This window comes from Leptosomus discolor, chromosome 1 (genome assembly GCF_034619465.1).
Source record: "Leptosomus discolor isolate bLepDis1 chromosome 1, bLepDis1.hap2, whole genome shotgun sequence".
Lineage (NCBI taxonomy): Eukaryota > Metazoa > Chordata > Aves > Leptosomiformes > Leptosomidae > Leptosomus > Leptosomus discolor.
In genome coordinates this window covers 71,329,490-71,349,885 of record NC_141391.1, presented here as the reverse complement: position 1 = coordinate 71,349,885, position 20,396 = coordinate 71,329,490, and the positions used below count along the sequence as shown (strand labels likewise).

The 20,396-nt window shown below is 39.0% G+C and overlaps 1 protein-coding gene across 1 annotated transcript; it reads left to right on the top strand.

Moving 5' to 3' along the window:
• Positions 1 to 618: 618 nt before the first annotated feature.
• IL18R1 (interleukin 18 receptor 1) lies at positions 619 to 19,066 on the top strand. Its single transcript, XM_009952631.2, has 10 exons — positions 619 to 667; positions 1,704 to 1,944; positions 7,828 to 8,005; positions 9,647 to 9,800; positions 10,321 to 10,383; positions 12,655 to 12,811; positions 12,994 to 13,127; positions 14,540 to 14,701; positions 16,344 to 16,502; positions 18,640 to 19,066. Exons 1-10 carry the CDS (start codon positions 619 to 621, stop codon positions 19,038 to 19,040), a joined length of 1,698 nt encoding a protein of 565 aa, XP_009950933.2. The 3' UTR covers positions 19,041 to 19,066.
• The last annotated feature ends 1,330 nt before the right edge of the window (positions 19,067 to 20,396 follow it).

The following is a 20,396-nucleotide window of genomic DNA, read 5'->3' as shown; positions in this document are numbered from 1 at the left end:
GGAAACGTTAGCACTCACAGCTGCTGCTTGTTGGTTCCACAGACAAAATTGTAAGGCAGAATTATAGATCTCATTTTCCAACAGGAAAACAAAATTAGCCATCAAGATGCCCAGTGTATCCATATTGTGTTGTTCTCATTGAAGGCAAGGTAAGTTTCTACTAGCGGTTCCTACAAGGTCCAGTGTTGCAAAGTTTATACTCTTTGTAGAGAAAGAAAGCGCTGTCCTGGCCTGTGGTAGGTGTCTCCTGGCTTGGGATCTAAGTTTGGGTGCTTCTGTAAGTCAGTTTAATCAGAAGTGTGAAATACATCTAAGTGAACAAGAAAATGGAAGAAGGAAACCCTGTGGTGCTTTCTGAACTTAAAATAAACTTGCCAAGAAAAATGTAGATATATTAACTGATGTATGAAAATAGCTGTTATGATAAAAAATGTGTAACTTTCCACTTGGAAAGCACTCTTCAGTGCCAGACAGTGGTTGCACTGCTCACATGCTCAATGGAATCTGTTTCACTGCACTTGCGATTAATTGTGAATCTGTTTTTCTTAGGCTTTCAGAACAAGCAAGAACAGTTCGGTTTCATTTTTCTGGAGAAGAAGTGAGAAGTAACTGAAGAAAATGACTCTGATGATTTTTTTTTTAATGTTTATCATTGAGTCTGCCACTGGTAAGTATGAATCTTCCTTTCAGTGGTAGAACCTTCAAAATATTTGCTGAATATGTGGCATCTTGACAGTTGCTTAGAGTGAGGCAAGTTTCGTATTTTGCAGCTAGACACAAAATCTTAAAGGCTTTGGCAGTTTCAGCCCAGCTCCAGACTTGGGAAATTTGGTCCAAATTACCAAAATTATGAAATAAATAGAGCAGAGATGCTACCTGGAGATGCCTGATGATCTTATATGGGAGCATGGCTGTATGAAGAGCCACAGGAAGGAAGAGAATGAGTCTGCTTCTTTTTGTGCCATACAGAAGTGTGGTCACAATACCTGCTAAACAACAGTAATCCCTGAGAACCTCAGGAGAAATAGAGGCTGAAGGCTTATTTTATTCTTCATTATTAATGCTAGACCATGGTCCCTATTCTGTATTTTTTATGACTTCTGTATGCAAAGGTGCATTTGGGAAATTTGATTGGAAAAGCAGACTTTGAGACCAAATTTTGCACAGCTAATCTTACACCAAGGCAACTTTCCCAAAGATATCTGAAGTATTTAAGAAATTTAGCTACATAATGATTTAGTTTTAATTAAGAAGATAAGAAAATGCAAATGTTAATTCATAGGATCTCTGCTTTTATGGCAGTTGAGTAGTTCTGAGGACTAGCCATATTTGTCAAGGCAGACGGTATGTCAACAATTTCTCCTTTCCCCTTCTTTACTGTGGAGTGAGGCCAGGTTCTGCCATTTGTGCCCATTTGATTCTGACACTGTTGGATGCACATGAAGGAATCTTAGGGAAATGTCCTTTTTTGTACCCTCCTTTTCCTTCTGTTTTGCTTGGGTGAGGTAGAATAAAGGCTTGGAAAACTGAGTTTTCCAGTAGACATTGCTGGAAGAAATAAATACTGCCCAACTACTCTGCTGAAAGAAAGTCGCTTTATACAAGACCAGCAGCACAGCAAATCTCTTTAAAGTCAGGCTAATGTAATTTTCTGAAAGAAGTACTTGGCTTCCTAATGTATCTTTTTCCCTCGTTCTCTGAAGAGAAGCTGTGTCCCCTTCGTGCCTCCATTGATGTGCTAGAAGGGGAATATTTTTTCCTTTGTTATCTTGAGTCAATGCAAGAACATTTTCAGGAAGAAGCATACACAATAAACTGGTACAAAGAAAGTGCTGGAAAGCAGCAACTGATAAAGGAAACACACAGAATTGTTTCCCAAATGAATTTTCTGGAGTTTTGGCCAGCTGAACTCGGTGACTCTGGGAATTACTCTGTCACTCAGAGGTGGGTACACAAGCCGGTGGGTGAATATCTTGCTTTTGCACTTGTCTGTGAAGAAGCTAATTCCTTTGTCTTGCTTTGCATTGCTAGTGGCATCCGTACAAAGGTGGTGCGGGGAACTACATTAACTGTGGGGTCATTTTCCGCCTCATTCCACAATGATCATCCAGGCAGACCTGTAATATTTACAAATAGCTGTAGGCAGTTGCAGCCTTTCAAAGGTTCTGTAAACCTTTTGATAAGGCAGGTAGCATTTCTGCTGGTTTGTGATTAATTACCTAAGCAAAATGAGTGATAGGCAACCCTTCTGTCCACTGCCAAGTAAAATGAAACATTTGCTTGTCTTCTTCACCAGACTTGCTGCTCTTTACTGTGTTGAGTGGATCTCACGCTATGAGGCCTGCCAAGTGGTCTAATTGTATAGTAAAGTAATAAAGAAAGAGTGTCATAGCTGAACTGTGGTTTGCATGAACCTTTGCATAGTTGTAACTGTTCAAAGAACAAGTGAAATCATTAGATTTGATTTCTTAGCACTGTAGAACATCACGAGTCAAAGGAGAAACAAGGGTAGGCCTCAAATACTTGGTGGTAATCTTCATTAGACCACCATGAAAGACTAAAGGACTAAATCAAAGGTTTGCTGCATGAATTTCTTATGGCTGACTTCCGTCAAAACTGTAATTCAGCATTTACCTGGTTTGTAGAGGTTATGGGACCACAGATACTGAAAAATGCTCTCCATGGTTCTCCAGTAACATTGCAGACGCAAGTTTGATAGTTTGCAGTCCTAAGCTGGACTTGTTATCTTCCAAGTTAACTTGGAAGCTGAAAACCTCATGTTTTATTTTCTCGTGTATCGTTATTATGATCATCTTACTGTTATTATTTTAAAAAGCACTGAGTCATGGTATCTGGAATGATACATATTATAAATGAAAAGTCTGCTGGCAGGGGCATTTCTTTTGACTTTATGTGATTTCTTTTTAACTCTCTATCCAAATAGTAGGTAAAGCTTGAAAAAAATTTTACTCATCTATGTTGAACTCAGTCTTAAGGGAATTGTCTTTGGGGTGATGAGTACGGTAATTTGGCTACTTTGTTGTGCAAGGTTGTGCAAAGGTGGTGTATTATTGAGGACAGACATTTGTCTGAAGTAGCACAGGTGAAGCCAGCTGCTCGGTTCTGGTGTATATGGGTTAACATTAGATAATACCTGACATAGGCTTGTCTGTTGTCATGGACCTGTACTTTTCTTATCAAGTCTGAATTTGGCTTAATCGATGGCCTTGATCAGTCATCTACACTGTCACTTCACTAAATATGGTGCAAAAAAGCTGTTAAATCTAACAACTCACGCTACTGTGAGCCCCTAACCAGTGCTATGAAAAGCATGCTCTGACTTACTTGGCGTGGGGAAGAATAGGTGGAGACCATACCTGAATTGCCGGGCTACTGAAGGAGGTTGTCATAAGGAGTCTAAAATAAAGGGCAAAAGAGAGGAAAGCTGTGATAACCCCAGCCTTAATTCACAATCCTTGCGGTTTTGTGATTATTTTAAGGACTTAGAGTAGTGAGAGTAAATCCACAGTAAATTACAAGAACTCTGTAAAGTGGATATCAAAAAAATGTGAACCGCAAACCTGAGGAAAAAAGCCTTATGTATAGAAGAAGGAGACGACAGGAAAAGACCTTAAATAAAACTATTAGGATGAAGTTTGCTGAAATAAGTATTTGTTGGAAAACACAAAAGTGACTGAATCCTTTGCAAAATGTCTTGATTTGCTGATTTGCTTAAGCAAGAAACTCGGAAGAAAGGTTTTTATTACATCAAAGTATTCATTTGGAATTAAGAGTTTTGTTTTCTGCTTTTTTTGATTCATTTTCTAGGACTATATTCTGCTGCTACATTTAAAAACTCAGTTTTGAAAGAAAGCATTTTTATTTTGGGGAAAAAAAAAAGTTTCTTAATTAAAAGAATATATTTTGACCACTCTGAAACAACCTCTTCTTTTTTTTCAAAATTTCTTCTGCTAGGGCCATACAGATAATAATTTTTCTGTTAGGATCAGAATGAAAGCACATGCCAGAATCTTACAATCCTTACGTGGGAACTCTTCACAGATCTCACCACTGGAACATGAGACAAGGAGATTTTTTTTCATGGGATTTTAGAGGGATCATGGGTTTAGTTTATATGATGGATCTCACTATTGGCAAGCATATTAAAGCAGGTACATTTCAGCAATTACAGAAGATAATTTGCAGAAATATTTTGCTGCAGAGAGAGGGCTTTTAGTAGTCTCTATTGATAGGGAAAAATTGTGGGCTACTGTGGACTACTGAATTAGTTTAAGGTTTAATAAGAATGACAATTAGAATGGAATTAGTTTAATTTCAGAGCAATTATGATAGGTTAAAGTTTTGGTTTTGAAAGCGAACACTCAAGTATATTTATTTATCTTTTTTTATTCTCAACTATTTAATTTAGAGAGAAGTATTTGTAAGCTGTATGTGAAATGATTTTTAGAGTGCTTGTAAGTATTTAGGCAGTTTTAGTGAACAAAGTGACAAATATACTGCAGATTTTTGAGAAAAGTAAGGCAACACATGTTGACAGATTTTGCGAACTAACTAAATTTAGGGATTTTTTTCTTGCTATGTTACAACTGACAATATGCAAGAAGGGAGAGGTGAAAATGATGTAACAGTGTATTTATGGTGTATTATCCACTTATTTTTGACTTAAAGAAGAATCAGAAATTTTCCAGTTAAAGCAGAAGTGTCCTGCTGAGGCATAGCATAGATAGCTAAAGTGTGCGTGTGGGTGTGTTGATGTTTTCCTGTGTGTGTGTGTTAGTATAGTAGACTTAGGATATAAATTCAGAAATTAATAGACACCACCTGTAAGCCTGAGTGTGTCCATCTTCAGCAACATTTCTTGAAAGTAAAGAATTTCATATGCACTTGTAGTGGGAGTGGTAGGCATAAAAACTTCATCACACATCTTTGGCAGGATTTCTAATTTGTATGTTTTTTCGTAACGTATAACCTGTGGTTATCGAAGAAAAAAACAGACTACAAAAAAGTGGGTCATCTGGTTATTCTCTGTGGGTGACCTTGAAACTGAGGGAACTTACAGGTTCCTGAAAAAAATGAAAGTACAGAGATCCGTGATAAACACATGATATATTTTCAGATCCTAATACTGCTCACTTTTTCAATGTGTTTAGGACAGTTGAAAGCCATGGGAAACACACACATTTAGAGTTAATATTGTAGGTTCAAAGGCAGAGTGAGAGTTTTTTGCAGTAGATTGAAATGTTGAGATAACACTGGCTTGTTGCAGTGAAATAGCTAAGGGATGACTTAGAGTTGGCTATGTATTGCGTAAACTTGGTTTATATTCTCTAAGGGATTTCACTTCCCTGTATCCTTGCCCGAGTCAAGCTAGTTTTCTGTTGTTCCTCCTTGGTGGGTTTCGCAGGGGAAGTTGAAAGGCGGTTAAGCCAGAAATGGTTTTATTCCCCACTAATTTTCACTAAAGAATCTCAGCAAGTGAAAACCAGGATAGAAATACAACAGCTCAGGCACTAGCAGTTTAAACAATACAACTTAATGCTTTTTTTTTTTTTTTTTAATTGAAAATCCTGTATATGGCAGACAACTAGAAATTATGTGAGCCAAATTCATCTTAGTTTGCATAGATATGTTTTTGTCGCCTTCCAGAGAGCTATTCCTTGCCAGATTTTGGCTCATCAGGTAGAATATCTTGATCCGCTTTGGGTGAAATCCTCATGCTTGTTGAAGGGATTTCACCACATATGATCACAGAAGAAAGCCTCTGTGGAGTGACAGAGGAGAACACGTGGCTTTATTGATCCTTTTCTTCCATCTGCTGAATCTAGATAGTAAAATCTTATGTATTTTATGGCTAGATCAGTAATTGCTCCTTCAGCAGTATTCAAATAGTAGGATGATGCTTAAAGAAACACACAGACTTGATGGAATTAATTGGAACTAATGTTTATATCTACACCTAAACTTATCTTAGGTACCTTTACTGTCAGGGAGAGAGAGGGAGGCCTTTCTGGGGCACAGATTATCTTGTCTTAAACCAAACATATAAAATAGGTTATGTAAACTGCTAAAACTGACTAAACAGGTCACTATTGACTGTGGTCCCACTTCTGACTGTGATTAGTAGCTCTGGTTTAATTATGTAAGTGAGATGTTGAAGAGTAGGTGAGGAGGACTCCACCCACTGTGAATACCCATGCGAGTACAGCTCTGATGGAAAGGTCTTGATAAGGTTTTTCCTGTTTATGACACCGTAGTTAACTGATAGAGAAACCAAAGGGCTATGTTTTGATTTAGATAGTCAACTGCAATTATGAGTAATGAATATTTCAAGTGAGTAAGAAGAACAAGGAGAACCTGTGTAGGCTGAAAAGGGGCTACAATGTGAAGAGGGTGAGCAAAATACATAAATACATCTGTTTGGGAAGCTTAAAAAGGGGAAAAAAACCCAACCCAAAACTTGGTCTAAATTCATTATATAAATGATGTCCTGATAGTTCTGAATCTTCTAACAGTTAAAGGCATGTCAGTCAAGAATGGTGTTTAAGCTGATACACTTGTCAGGCTTACTTCTTCATTTCATCTGCTTTGTCCCCTTAGCCCTTCTTATCGAAATGATTCTTGACTAGTTTCAGTTCTCCTGGGAATGATTCCTTCTTCTCTTCCTGGAGACAGAAAGTTTCAAACATATTTATGAAGATATGACTGGCACTGGAGGGAAGTGCTTTGTGATTGCTGCTTTGGCTTTGTCAGACCCTGCTTGTTCAGTAAAAAATGAGAACTTTATGCACTAACTGCGAAATCTCACTCGTTAACTTACAGCAGCTTATGACTTTCTCTTAGCCCTAACTTTGCCCAAGTTAGGCCAACTTTGCCAAACTTAAGGCAAAAGTCCTTCGGTTTCTTTCCTCTTGGTAGTTATGTATTTGGACAAATCCAGCGATGAAATAACTCACAGCTATAATTGGTTATTTAGAGGAATATGTGGATAGAACATAGTAGATATCTGAATGAAAATGGTCAGCCCCTAGATACTAAATAGAGGCATTTCTGGAGCATATTCACCTTATAGATACATTTATAGATACTGCGTGGGACTTGATGACTCTGCTTTAGATGCAGTAGTTCCTGGCTCTTCCAGGAAGTCAACCTGGGGTGGCCAGCTGCTGCAGATCTCTGATCAGTGGAGACTGAAAGACAAAGAGATGAATCCTTTCCAAAATGCTTTGTTTTGCGGACATGCTTGAATCCATAAGTGATTCTGTAATTCATGAGACTTGCACAGTTTAGAAATATTTCCAAAATATTGGTGAATGTTTGCACAGTGTCAATCAATAATGCTGCTTCGTGAACAGCAGCAGAGTTGCCTGTCTTATTTTTGTCACGTTTTACAAATATATTTTTCAGTTACTACTTTAAAACTTAGCAATGCATGGGAGATTAAACCTGCAAAATTGCTAGCTGGTTCAAGGTCCTTTTATGGTCACTTGTAACTGTACAGGATGCCACAGATTGTTCTGGTCTATAGCATATATTGTCATATTTCATAGATATAATTGTATTGCCAAATATTTTGTGAAAGATGATTTATTTTAGATAGCCTGTTTTGTTATGGGAAATAACACATATTTTGGGGGTGGAAAAGTAATAAAGAGGAGTATAAATAATTAGGTCACTGTAGATGTACTTTTTACCTAACAGATATATTAGAGAATTTATTTGTATTTTGTTGTGTAACTCACTAAGCTACATTCCTTTAAAAAGCTCCTAAAACTGATTTTTTTCTTTTTTCTTTTTTTTTTTTCTTAGCAATGGAGAACAAAATTACACAATTCAAAAGTGGACCCTGAATGTACTTGAAAGAAATAAAAGCAGCTGTTTCAACAAAAATCATTTAACTACAGAAATTAAAAATGCTGGGACTGGTCATTCGCTGAAATGCAGTGATTTGTCTGTCAATGAAAATGACAGCATAACATGGTACAAGGTAATTACAGAAACAGTGTCACTCAAATCATGTGCTATAGAAGCCAAACATCTGATTGCAGTAAAAATTAATTACAAACAAAATTTTAGAAGCATCTACAAACCTTGTAAAGCTTTAATTTCTCAGGTTGTTAGGGGAAAAAACCTTTAGACAGATGTACAAAAGAACATTTTTCTCTGCTCTCTGATTTGTTAGACAAATGCACCTGTAATCAGAAGTTATTAATAAACTGGTAGTTTGGAGTGGTAAAAGATCTGATGCACATGTCTGTCTGTTGATTTACCCAGCTGCTGCTTTGCTGATAACAGATATTATCCTGACACTAAATGAGGTGCCAAGATATTTGTTTTACAGTTGGCTCGTGCTTGTAAAGTAATTGCAAACTTTTCGGTTTTGCTATTCATGAACACTTTTACAAAATGTGTAAAAGATCCAGTTCTGTTCATTTGAGGCTTCTCTCTACCAGCTTTTGGCAGAGCACAGATGATAGTTGTGCAAGCACCTGTAACTGTTGGGTGCTGTGCTCAACCATTGGATGAAACACCCTGAATAGGTTTCTTCCACCCTGTGTCTATACATCCCCTCGACCGATGCTCCTTATTCCTCTCAGGTGACCTGGCTGGAGTAACAGACCTTGTTCACTCCATGTTGGATCAGTTTCAGGAAGGTACTTTGGCCACTTAAGTACAGGCATCTGGATTCTGCCTGGCAGAATGAGCCACAGCCCTGCTTCCTTGTCTTTCAGGGCCATTGATGGATAGGGCCGTTGATGGATATGTTCCCTTCAGTAAGGGACCATACCCCAGACTGGGGTTACTCATGGCTAAGATGAATGTACCAATGCCTAATATTTTATTGCCTAATACTGTGTGAGGCAGATGAAGCAGCCATCCTTACGTCTAAATATCCTTTGGCTCTTGATTGGGTGGAAATTTTTGAAGCCTTCGTATCACACCCTAAGCTGCCATAAAATAGGCTTGGTCACACATGCTTTTTGTATAAGAGCATGGTAGTAAGCATGTGCATCCAGGAAATGTCCATTCCCTGGACAATTTCCAGCAATGATCATTTCCCTTCTTGATCTAAGGTAATTCAGACCAGAACTAAATATTGCTGCATTTTCAGAAGACATTTCACTTAGCATGTGCTATGAATTTAAAAAAACCAAACAAACCAGTGTTTGTTTTGGGGAATAGGGAGGGTAAACAAATGTGAGTCCAACTCTTGTCACCCTCCGAGATGGTCACTTCCCCTATTGTTGAGGCATTTTGCTTGAACTTGAAAGCTCCTGATAAGTCTAGACAACTTTTGGCCACAGGCGGGTGATACCTACAGACCCAAGCCATCATTTGGAAAAAAAAAACAAATGAGTGCATTTAAATTCCCGGTAAAATATTTTTGTACTCAGATGCTTACTTGGAATTGCTGTGCTCTCAACTTCTAATAGGTTAAATGTTCAAATGTCACATTTAAGAATCCATGACATAAAATTGGGCCCCTGCCTCTTTTGAGTCAGATAAATGTCATTGAGACACTACAAGAGTGATGGTGACACTTCATTTCAAAAATCATTGTTAACTTCTTTAAGGTTTTGAATGTATATTTGCTACAGAATAGTATTTTCTGTCTTTATTGATGTAGGACTGTAAGAACTATGAAAATGAAACAGAGCGGGAGCTGGATTTTAAAACCTTAACAGTACAGCACTCTGGGATATATACCTGTAAAATTTTAATCAGTCATGGAGGACAGATATACCACAGCACAAATACCATTAAGCTGGTAGTAGAAGAAGGTAAGAAAGCTTTCTAAAATTCTGAAGCATGCTTTTTGGTTCTCTTCCCTATGGAGATTTTTAATTGCAATTCTCATTTGATAAATATATACAAAGGTCAGCAAATCTGGTATTCTAAACTATTTTGCAATAATTTTAAGAACAAAAAAGCAGCAGCAGAAGTTTGTATGACGTATTACCAATTTTGGAAAACTTATTTAGTATGTTTTCCCTACAGTTTTATTTTTTTCAAAATTAGCTGCTCTGAGTAAGTCATACAAACTTACTAAGAGTTTTCAGGAAGAGTCTTTCCAACCATTGTAAATTGTGTACTGTATATAGATGTGCATGTGAAAAAAAATTCAGCAGGACATGCTGTGTTTTAAACTACTCAATAATGCAAGAGTACAGGTACTCTTCTTTGAATTAAACAAAATGTATGTGATTATTTTTAGAAATAAAGCAAAAATGTAGTTTTTACTGTGGTAGAATGTAAGCAAGCTATTACTTGCTTACATAGCAATACTTCTTTGTATTTTAGATGCACCAGAGGCTGTAACTTTGGAGATAGTTGGACATGATGAAGAAATAGAAACAAAAATAGGTATGAAATTAGGAATCTTTGTGGTAGCTACTGCATATATATATGCTTCTGTTCTGATCTTGTTATGGTTGATGGTCTGGTTAAGTGTAATCAAACTAAGAATTGTCTGTGCACCCTCCTGGTTCTGATCCATCCTTGCACCTGGTTCGGTTTTGCCTGGTGTATTCCATGATCGATACACAAGTATACTAAATGTACCCTTTTACAGAGGCAGAAGCCGAAGTTGCTGCTATGACCGGCGAGACAAAGTGGTAGTGATGATAAATCATCTCTCCATGCCTTTCTTTTGTAGATAGCAAACCCCATGGAGTGATGTGTGAAAGATGTCTGGTTTGTTAAGTGGACAGCAATACCTGATGCAGTTGAGAATGTTATGCTGCAGGGAAATGAGAAGCATAGGGGCTGACAGTCCTGGCAGTGTGAGCATGAAGACCTGTCACTGCTGCAAAGGATTGGTTATATTGTTGAAAGCCAAGACCTTACCTGTGCTTCTAGCTGGGGGTAGGTTAGATAACATGGTCTGTAGGCTTCACACAGGGTTGGATAGGATCCAGGATTTTGTGACTGAACAGAAATTTACCTGTCTTTTTCCTCTCCAATGCCTGAGTGCTTCTCCCATCTGGTAACCTAGTCCTTCCTTTCCAAGTCTCAAAAGTCGTATTTACCTCCTCTGTCGCTCATACGTGTATTTCATTCACTCAGCGAAAATCTCAGACACTTAAGTTTCCTTCCTTCCTACAAATACCAGTTGTTAAGCCCTTTTTCCAATGGTAATACCCCAATCCTATGATGCCTCATGTATCCCAGCCTGCTAGTACACCCTTCCTGCACAGTTCTTCCCTCTTACTGTGCTTGTCCCAGCCCTGAGAAGGTAGCAGAGTTCAGCATCAAATGATTATGAACCACCTGTCTTCCATCCCTTATCTGCCTTGATAAGATCATTTGATAAGGTTGTTGAAGTACTTGCTGAGTGATGAGACAGATGACATGGTGGAGAGTGAAGGGAATTTTGGATGAGCTAGGTCCATGGTCTTTCAAACCTGTCGTTGTTTAGGTGGTGTTCTGTAATATTTCCCCCTAAATAGCTGTTGTGTGTGGTGAAAAAGCTAGAGTTGCAAGTAGATGATACTAGAAGTTTAGGTCTGTGTTTCAATCTGTGCAACTGTGATTTGGATTTCTAAGGTCCGAATCTAAGATGGGCAGATTTTCAGCTGCATCCTGCTTTAAAGGTTCTTAAGCAGTTTCACTGGAAGCATCCACTCTGATAAATGAGAATTCAGCTTATAATGTGTGCCCTTAAAGAATTCCTGGGAAGGCTGCACTTACTGGAAATCATTTGTGCATGATGGCCTGAACAAGAACTAACATGTGTCTTTTGTGGCTTGATAAAGGCCGTTCTGGATGTGTTCCCTGGAAATGATGCTGGCATAGCTTGGAAACGGTGGTATAAAGTTGCAGCTAACCTCAGGTCAAGCTTCCCATGACAACATTTAAAATAAAACGCCTTGCAAATCATCAAATCTCACACTCCAGAGCTGCAGTCTTCTGCCTTTATTTTCCCAAGTGTACGGCTGTCTTTTTAGTTTTGCTCTTTCTTGTGATTAACTGGACTCTACAGGGTGGTTCCTGTCGCTTCCAATTAATACCTTGAAATGGATACAAAGTAGCTGACTAACTAAGTGACTTGTCCACATATTCAAGATTGTGCTGATTTCCAGGTGTGGTGCTGGGATGAGACTTTCTTCTGTGAGACTTCAGCAGGGGCTCTAATAGGTTTTGGTTTTACTGAGTATCAGTGTATAGTTTAGCTATTATAATCAACTGGTTGTAATTCCCCTTACCAGTCACTTTTATCTGGCCTTGAACACTGGTGGTTAGTTGTCCTCACCTGTTCTCTGCCTGCAGAACACAGTCTAGTTCATAGGATCATAGTTGGAAGGGACCCACAAGGATCATCGAGTCCCAACACCGTTTGGTTCTCTAAAGCCTGAAATTCTCCAGCCCATTTAAACTCTTCTGGCTGTGACAGTTTATCTGAGACAAAGCAGTGGGTGACTGTCACGCTGCAACAGGTTGCAACAGAGCTCTGTGCGTGGTTGCTGAAGCCACCACCAGCGCAGGTGGAACACCTGTGAAACATTGTGCAGGGGCTACGAAGTCCAGAAAGGAGCACAGCTCATGGGATACACTCTCTGGAAAGCTGACGTGTTACTGCTCTGTGAACATGAATGCTGCTTCTGACTAGATCTTCTCATATTATGCTTTCTTTAGGTAAAGAAGAGATACTCAATTGCACAGGTTTCTTGGGTTATTATATGCGAGAAGATGCCAGCCTCTACTGGTTAATTAATCAAACGTTTCCAGAAAAATGCACAGGTATCTCCGAGAATGAACCTTCAATATGTGAAGAAGAGTTAAAAAAATTACAGTAGGTTTCCTGAAAATATTGCACTTTTGTTTGTATGTGATAATGTCCTGCTCTTTGTGGAGCTGCATATTCAGTAAAACCTCAGTCTGAGGTTATTTTAGAACTTTTTCCTCAAAATCTGCCTCTCTGCTGGCTGTAGGTTTCTGTACAGATAGCGTTGCTAACACCATTCTTTGTTGCAGGTTGGGAAAAAAGTTCTATGTCACAAGGCTACTACGGATTAAAAAAGTATCAGAGGAGGACATGCATCATAATTTCACCTGCATGTTGCAAGCTGATGAAAGAACACAAATAAAAATAGTGAAACTGAAGAAAGGTACGGTATAATCTACGAACCATACTTCTCATACATAATCATTAATCATACCAGCCTTCTCAATCCTGAGGGAAGGGTACTGGTTTCAGAATATCTCTCTGACTTTGTCTGTGTGCTTATGAAGGCCCTGGCCCATCTCGTGCTGGACCTTAACAACCCCCTGGGTGATTCATCCTGCTCTGAGATGGAGGCAGCAGGGGTTGCTGCTTTGTCTGCTGGAGCAGCTGTGTGAGGGGTCCGTAGTTCAACCACTGCTTCTCTGGACACAGCTCAGGAGGCTGAGCTATGCTCTGGCTGACAGATCCCTGGGCGGCACTTTGTTAGATCCCATGAGAGAGCGTTCCTTGTGCTCTCCTACTCATCAGATTGGTGGGATCACGGGGGTTAGCTACCCAAAGCTTGGTGCAGCCCAGAGTCTGCTGTTTGGATCACTTTGTTTATTAAGCAGCTCTTTCTAAAATTAAAATCTGATGTTTTGGTGGGTTTTTTTTGTGGGGTTTGTTTGTTTTTTCCTGGAAAGGTCAATCTTTTATATTCCTGCTAATGCCTGAAACGTTCTCGTTGATGGTTTCTTTCTTGTCAGGGACTCTGTCCAAGCTATGGAAAGCTGACCTCTACCGTATGGTAGTACTTCACGTTTATAGTCCAGACAACCTGGAGATTCATGGAAAAAAGGCATACCCTTCTTGTTTTCCATCTTTCTCAGACCTTTCCAAGCTTTACTGGGAGGAAATATGTGAAAATAGACTAGTCAAAAGATGATCCATATAATAAAGCAAACGAAATACAGATTACAATAAGCATGGCTTGACAGTGCCTTTGTGAAGATTTGACAAAGATTTAAGGGCTAGAAATCTGTGTTTGGAGCTAAAAAGACAAAGACAGCAGAATAATAATTAAGAAAAAAAAAAAAAAGGCTTGAAAGAGACTAGAGACAGGAAAAAAAAATAATCTTGACCAAAAATATTAAAGAGGACATTAAGGACTGTTATGGATGGACTAAGTGAGGGGTAAAAGGATGGACTAAGTGAGGGGTGAAAGGTAGAGAATAACAGGAAATAATAAAGAACCTGAAGAAAACTTATCATAAAAGAGGTGACCACCAGTTTGGGATGCTGTACATCTATGAGGATGTATAGTGTCAGTCTTGATCCCACATACAGTTCATGTATGTGTGGAGGATGTGTGAACATGTGACAGATTGTTTCTCCAGTTTTCAGAGTAGTCCATGTTCTTTTCCATCTCAGGACAAATGACATGCATATGTGCTTGAAGTATTAGCAGGAGAGGATTCACATAAACATTGTGATTTTTTTAGGGTGATTTTAAAATGCCATCAGTGTTGAATACAGTAGTCTTGTCATATAACACTGTTTGTTAAGGCTCTAATTTGCTGGGTTTCTGTTTTACAGGGAACACCCAAGATCTGCCTGTGCACATATTTACAACTGGAATGGTCCTTGCTGTACTATTTCCATGTGTTGTTGTAGCTGCGGTGATTGTCTGTGTGATGTTTAGAGTTGACTTAGTTCTATTTTACAGGAACGCATGCAGGAGAGACGACACTGCTGGAGGTATGACTTGGCTAATGCTGACATTGAAATAAGTGTGTTGATTAAAAAATGGTTTCTGGTAGGTTCTATAAAACAATCATCTTTGAGGAAGAGACAATATAAATCCAAGAGTTTTGTGAGTAGAAACAGCAAAAAATACGTAAAAGAGAACTTGATGGTCGGGTGCTAAAGTGAGTTTGTTATACAGCTGGGGCAGTAACAGCAGATAAACACAGTGAAGAAGCTGCCTCTGGAGTAGTGCAAGGGACATGGTCAGATGCTGTTCAGATGCACTCTGTTCTGTTCTGCCGTATTCTTCATCACAGAAGTTGATGAAGGTGGAGAAGTTTACAATTACCTGTCTGTAAAGAGGATGAGCACTCTGGAGTTGTCAGACAGGCAGATTGACAGAAACTTGGTTTCACCTCAGTGTTGCCCTTCAGTGAGGTGAAGGTTAAAGTGCTTCCTTGACTGTAGAGGCCATTGCAAAACAGATTGATGAATCACACTGGCAGGCATAAATTTTGTCCACCCATTGCTGAGAAATCTCCAACCACTGGTTTATTCAAGCTATATTCAAGCTGATTTAGAAACTAAGGAGGGCTAAGAAAATCAGCTACATATATACAGCAAGATTTTTCATCACAATTTTCAGAAAAATTATTCCCGGAACTGGGTAACAGTCAGGCTTGCTCCTTAAGCGAAGGTCGTAGCGATGCTGCCTGGTGAGATACTGGTAGTGTGCGGTCCTGCTCTCCTTAAGTGCACTTAGTGACAAACCTATCTATCTGTTGATGTCAGCTACCACTGCGTACACTGGCTCACATGGAGGACCTCCAAGAACTGAGACTCGGCCACCCTGGAAGAACTGATTGTTTCATACTAGGCAATAGATTTCCTACTCATAAAGCTCTTGCATCTGTAGGGTTTCATGGGCTTTAGTTTGTGCTGTCTCTTATGAACTATATATAGTAAAGTATCTGAAAAGGGAAGCAAAGAAGTACGTTTTAAGATGCAAAGCTATGTGCTCTGCTGTGCCAATCCGGATAGTTGTTCTGTGGCAGGGTTCAGTTAGATACCACTCAGTGTGGTAGACCTGGCCTCTCAATTGGTCTTGGCTTTTGTGTTTGTAAATTTCTGCCCAAAGCATGACCAGACATGGTATACTCTTATCATTAAAAAAGTAAATGGTTTATTCTCTTTTGCCAGTACCCATTCTACAGAGCTACTTGATAGTCTTAGACACAGAGTAAAATGAATGTGGAAAACTGCAGTATCACTTAAATAGCGTTCTTATCAGGTTACAGACACATTTTTTGCTTCCCTTCATTTTATTGATCATCACAGATGTGACATTAACTGGTGAAATTAATCTGATTTTTGAAAAAACACCTTAATGTAGAAAGGATATTTATTTTTCAAATATTTTCAATTTATTTCAATTGAAACTTATTTCAAAATTTATTTCAATTTCAATATTTATTTCAATTTATGTTGATTCAGCATTTTTTTTGTTTGAAGACTGTGTTGGGTATCAAAGGAAAGAGCAGGAGTTTCTAGATGCTTTGCTACTGAGACAATCACTTTGAAAACCAGAATGGTGGATCAGCTACTGTATTTCTAAGGGTTGCTAACAAGACAACAATTGGTAATTTCTTTCCAGATGGAAAAGAATATGATGCATTTGTGTCTTACCTGAAAGACTGCGTTTCTCCTACTGAAGACGAGAGAGAATTTGCTTTGAAGATATTACCCATGATATTAGAAGAAAACTTTGGGTACAAGTTGTGTATATTTGAGAGGGATGTATCACCTGGAGGAGGTAAGTGTATTGAATGTTCTTGTCATTAAATAGGCACATCATTTTCACACAAAGGTAAAAGTCTGTAGTTAGAAGGAATTCTGTCAAATGTGTTGGGCATTGCAATGCTACATTTTTCATTTAATCTAGACTATGTGCATGCGAAGTTTGCCTGCAGCCATTTTACATATTTTATAGATATATTTGTGAATACATATACACCTACACACACACATACACACGTATCTTTAATTACACAGAACCAAGATGAAGAGATGGAAAAGCTAGTGTGGAGAAAGTTAAGGTGAGAACACAGAAAATGTCAGATGTTTCACAGTAATAGTGCTCTTGCTCTGCTTTTGCTGAGAGCAGGCACCTGTGAATGAACTCCTATTTACTGCACAGAGCAGCTGGTGTCTCTGATACTAGTTATTCTCAGGTAACTTACAGGTTTGCTATGTCTTCAGTGTGGTGGTTGAAGCCATTTTGTGAATGTAATGGGTGCCATAACAAAATAGAAATGAGAACATGGAGTTTTTTCTCAAAATGGCCTATGGATAGGTGGCCTTCTGCAGGTGCTTTCAGAAAAGATACTGGGGGATCCATTTAGTCCAAAGATCTAGTTGAGGAATAGGATTTCATTATTTGATGCACAGAACAATATGGACAGTCAGCCTCCTTCACAAGGCAGGATTTTGTCTCCTTGTATCCACTCCTGACATATTTTTCTAACCTGAGAGGTGTCACAGCTCTCCCAAGCCATTTTTTTCCCAGTTATTCTCTCTCCTCAAGTATTAAATAAGGCTTTCCGAAGTGTTCAATCTGATTCTTTCAATAGTTTAAGCTTATTTCCTTGCGATAGTTTTAGCTTATTTCCTTTTCTCTGGTCTGATCCATTGTGAGTATGGAAAACGGAGTTTTTCCTTCTATTTACAGGAGCCTTTGGTGTGCTGTAATACCCTTGCCAGCTTCCTTCTCCTCTCAGTTTTCTCTTCTTTAGGTTACTCCTGCAGTTTGTTTTGCCTTTCCCTACAAGGCATGTTTTCTAGATCTCTGGTCTCTGCAGACCTTGTCACATGGTGCTGAAGCAAGCACAGGAAGTTGTGCATGAGAATTAAATTTGGTGCATGAGTGTTTCAAAGGTATTGCCATTTGATTTCATTCATCGCTTGTTATGACAAAAGTCATGGATGTAAAACACAGTTGGAACTCATTCTGTCATCACATGCTAGTCTTGTCAGCCTTTGACTACTGGCAAAAGATTTGGGTACTTGGTGACGTAAAGGAAGGAGTAACCTGAGGGTTTCTGGATATTTGAAGGGAGGTTGCTGTTGGTGACTTTCTGTGGAATCACTCTAATGGTATCTGTTATGAAAAAGCGGAGGTGTCTGGTTGGAGGAAAAATAAATTTTGCTGTCACCTTCTATCCATGTGACTACTGATAGACAGCTGTCTGGGGTAGCTCGAGATTGTATATAGGTTTTTGTCTGCTCCATAGAACAAACTTTGCCATACCTGAGCTCATTTTCGCAGACTTTTAATCTGTAATGTGTGTCCAGAGAAGGGCAATGAAGCTGGTGAAGGGTCTAGAGAGCAAATTGTATGAGGAGCGGCTGGCTGAGGGAACTGGGGTTTTTTAGCCTGGAGAACAGGAGGCTGAGGGGAGACCTTATCGCTCTCTACAACTACCTGAAAGGAGGTTGTAGCAAGGTGGGGGTTGGTCTCTTCTCCCACGTAACAAGTGATAGGATGAGAGGAAATTGCCTCGAGTTGCACCAGAGGAAGTTTAGATTGGATGTTAGGAAAAATTTCTTCACTGCAAGGGCTGTCAGGCATTGGAACGGGCTGCCCAGGGAAGTGGTGGAGTCACCACCCCTGGAGCTATTCAAAAGACTTGTAGATGCGGCACTTAGGGACATGGTTTAGTGGTGGACTTGACAGTGCTAGGTTAACGGTTGGACTTGATGATCTTAAAGGTCTTTTTCAACCTAAACAATTCTATGATTCTATATTCATCTCTTCATAGGGATAGGATGCTTACATGCTGTCGCTTTATAAGGAGAACATTTTTGGTACATGTGTGATTGTGAAAGGATAAGTCAATTCAGTGCCTATTCTTTCAATTTAGTTTAATAATACATTTATCTTTAATTTGCAGCTGTTGTTGATGATATCCATTCATTCATCGACAAAAGCCGAAGATTAATCATTATACTGAGCCAGAACTACATTTCTGACAGAGCCATATACGAACTTGAGAGTGGACTTCATAAAGCCCTAGTTGAAAGAAAAACTAAGATCATATTAATTGAATATATGCCTCTAAGTGACTACAATTTCTTGCCAGAATCACTGTCTCTTTTACCATCAAAGAGGATTGTGAAGTGGAAAAAGGATAAGTCTCTTCCCGTGAATTCCAGATTTTGGAAGAAACTTCGATACCTGATGCCAGCGAAACCTAGCAAGATAAACACCAAAGGGCACTATAATAATCTTGACCTAGGCTCAGAAGGGGTGAAACCACAGACTGAGGGCTGTGTCTTTAATGCACTCATATAACAATTCTGGATACAGAAGATGCTGGAGAGAACTGTGCATTTTGCTAACTAATAGAAAACACAAATAGCACACTTACTTGGGAAGGTAGCATTCGTAAGAGGCCAAGTCTGAGATCTGAAAAGAACGTAGAATTTGTTACAGTGGCTGGGATGATGTTAACGCCAATGCTCAATGCTATCCCAAAGAGAATTTCCTCAGCAATCTGCACAAGGAGCAGAAATTTCATTCTGCTTAGGACTTATCACATGGCATGAAGCTCAATGCAGAACATTTTGATTTCACATTTTCTAGTAATGTAGAATGATAGTAGTTATACTTGCATACTTTTTGAGGCCCCTCAATAAATATATCAGTTTTTGCAAAGTACTGTTTAGATGCTCTTGGTTTTGTATTTTAGTGTTTCCTAAGGGTCCTGCTTGGGAATTGATCCAAATGACTCCTGCCCTAGAGAGCTTGGTGTGCAGGCTTTGGGCAATGTCAAGCAGAAAAATCAAGTGAAAACAGAGAAAAGGGAGTTTAGAAAGAGTGGGGCAGATTTGTTTGGGCTAACAACATCCACAACTGAGTTGTACATGGTTTAGACAAGCCAAGTGGGAGTGATTTGGAGAAATGATAAAGACTGTTTCCATCCTCTTGTTTCACTGAGAATACTGTAAGTGCTCATTTTGACAGGGAGAAGAGGGGGATGGGATAGAGATAATAGTATTTTTGTTCATGGACACTGATATCTATGTTATACCCTGAGCTGCCTTCAGCTGAGGGATGTAGGGGACTTATGTGAAAGTGAGATCTTTGGTATGTACATATACGCCTCACCCTTTGGAACACTTATACTTAGTAATATTTTTAAAAACAAACTTAGTTTGTTTTTAAACAAACAGAGCCATTCAAAACTGTGGTAATCCTCCCTTACTATTAGCTGCCTGGCAGAAAATACCAATCTGACATGAATTCCTGGATAAAATGGAACCGTATTTCCTCCTAGTACCAATGGGGAGAAATCAGTGGAGAATCATTTTGGAAGATCATCTTTCAGTTTGCTAGGAGACCATCAAGGCTCAGCCCACTCTCATCATTGTCTTGCAGTCACCTAATGCTAGTTCCGAGGAGACATCTCTTTGTCACTGACACTTAATTCATGTGGCTGTAGTGGAGGAGCTGTTACCTTCTCAGTGTGCTTGAGAACACAATTGGAGTGCTGGGTCTCATGGCAATGTCTCAAGATTCATGAGAATGAAATAACCTTGTTGTTTGTCAAATATGCTGTTATCAGGCATAGTTTCTGACAAATGTTCAGGTAAAAGTAAAGGCTAAATGTAGGTTTACAAAATGAAGACAACACAGTTACCAGTTTAA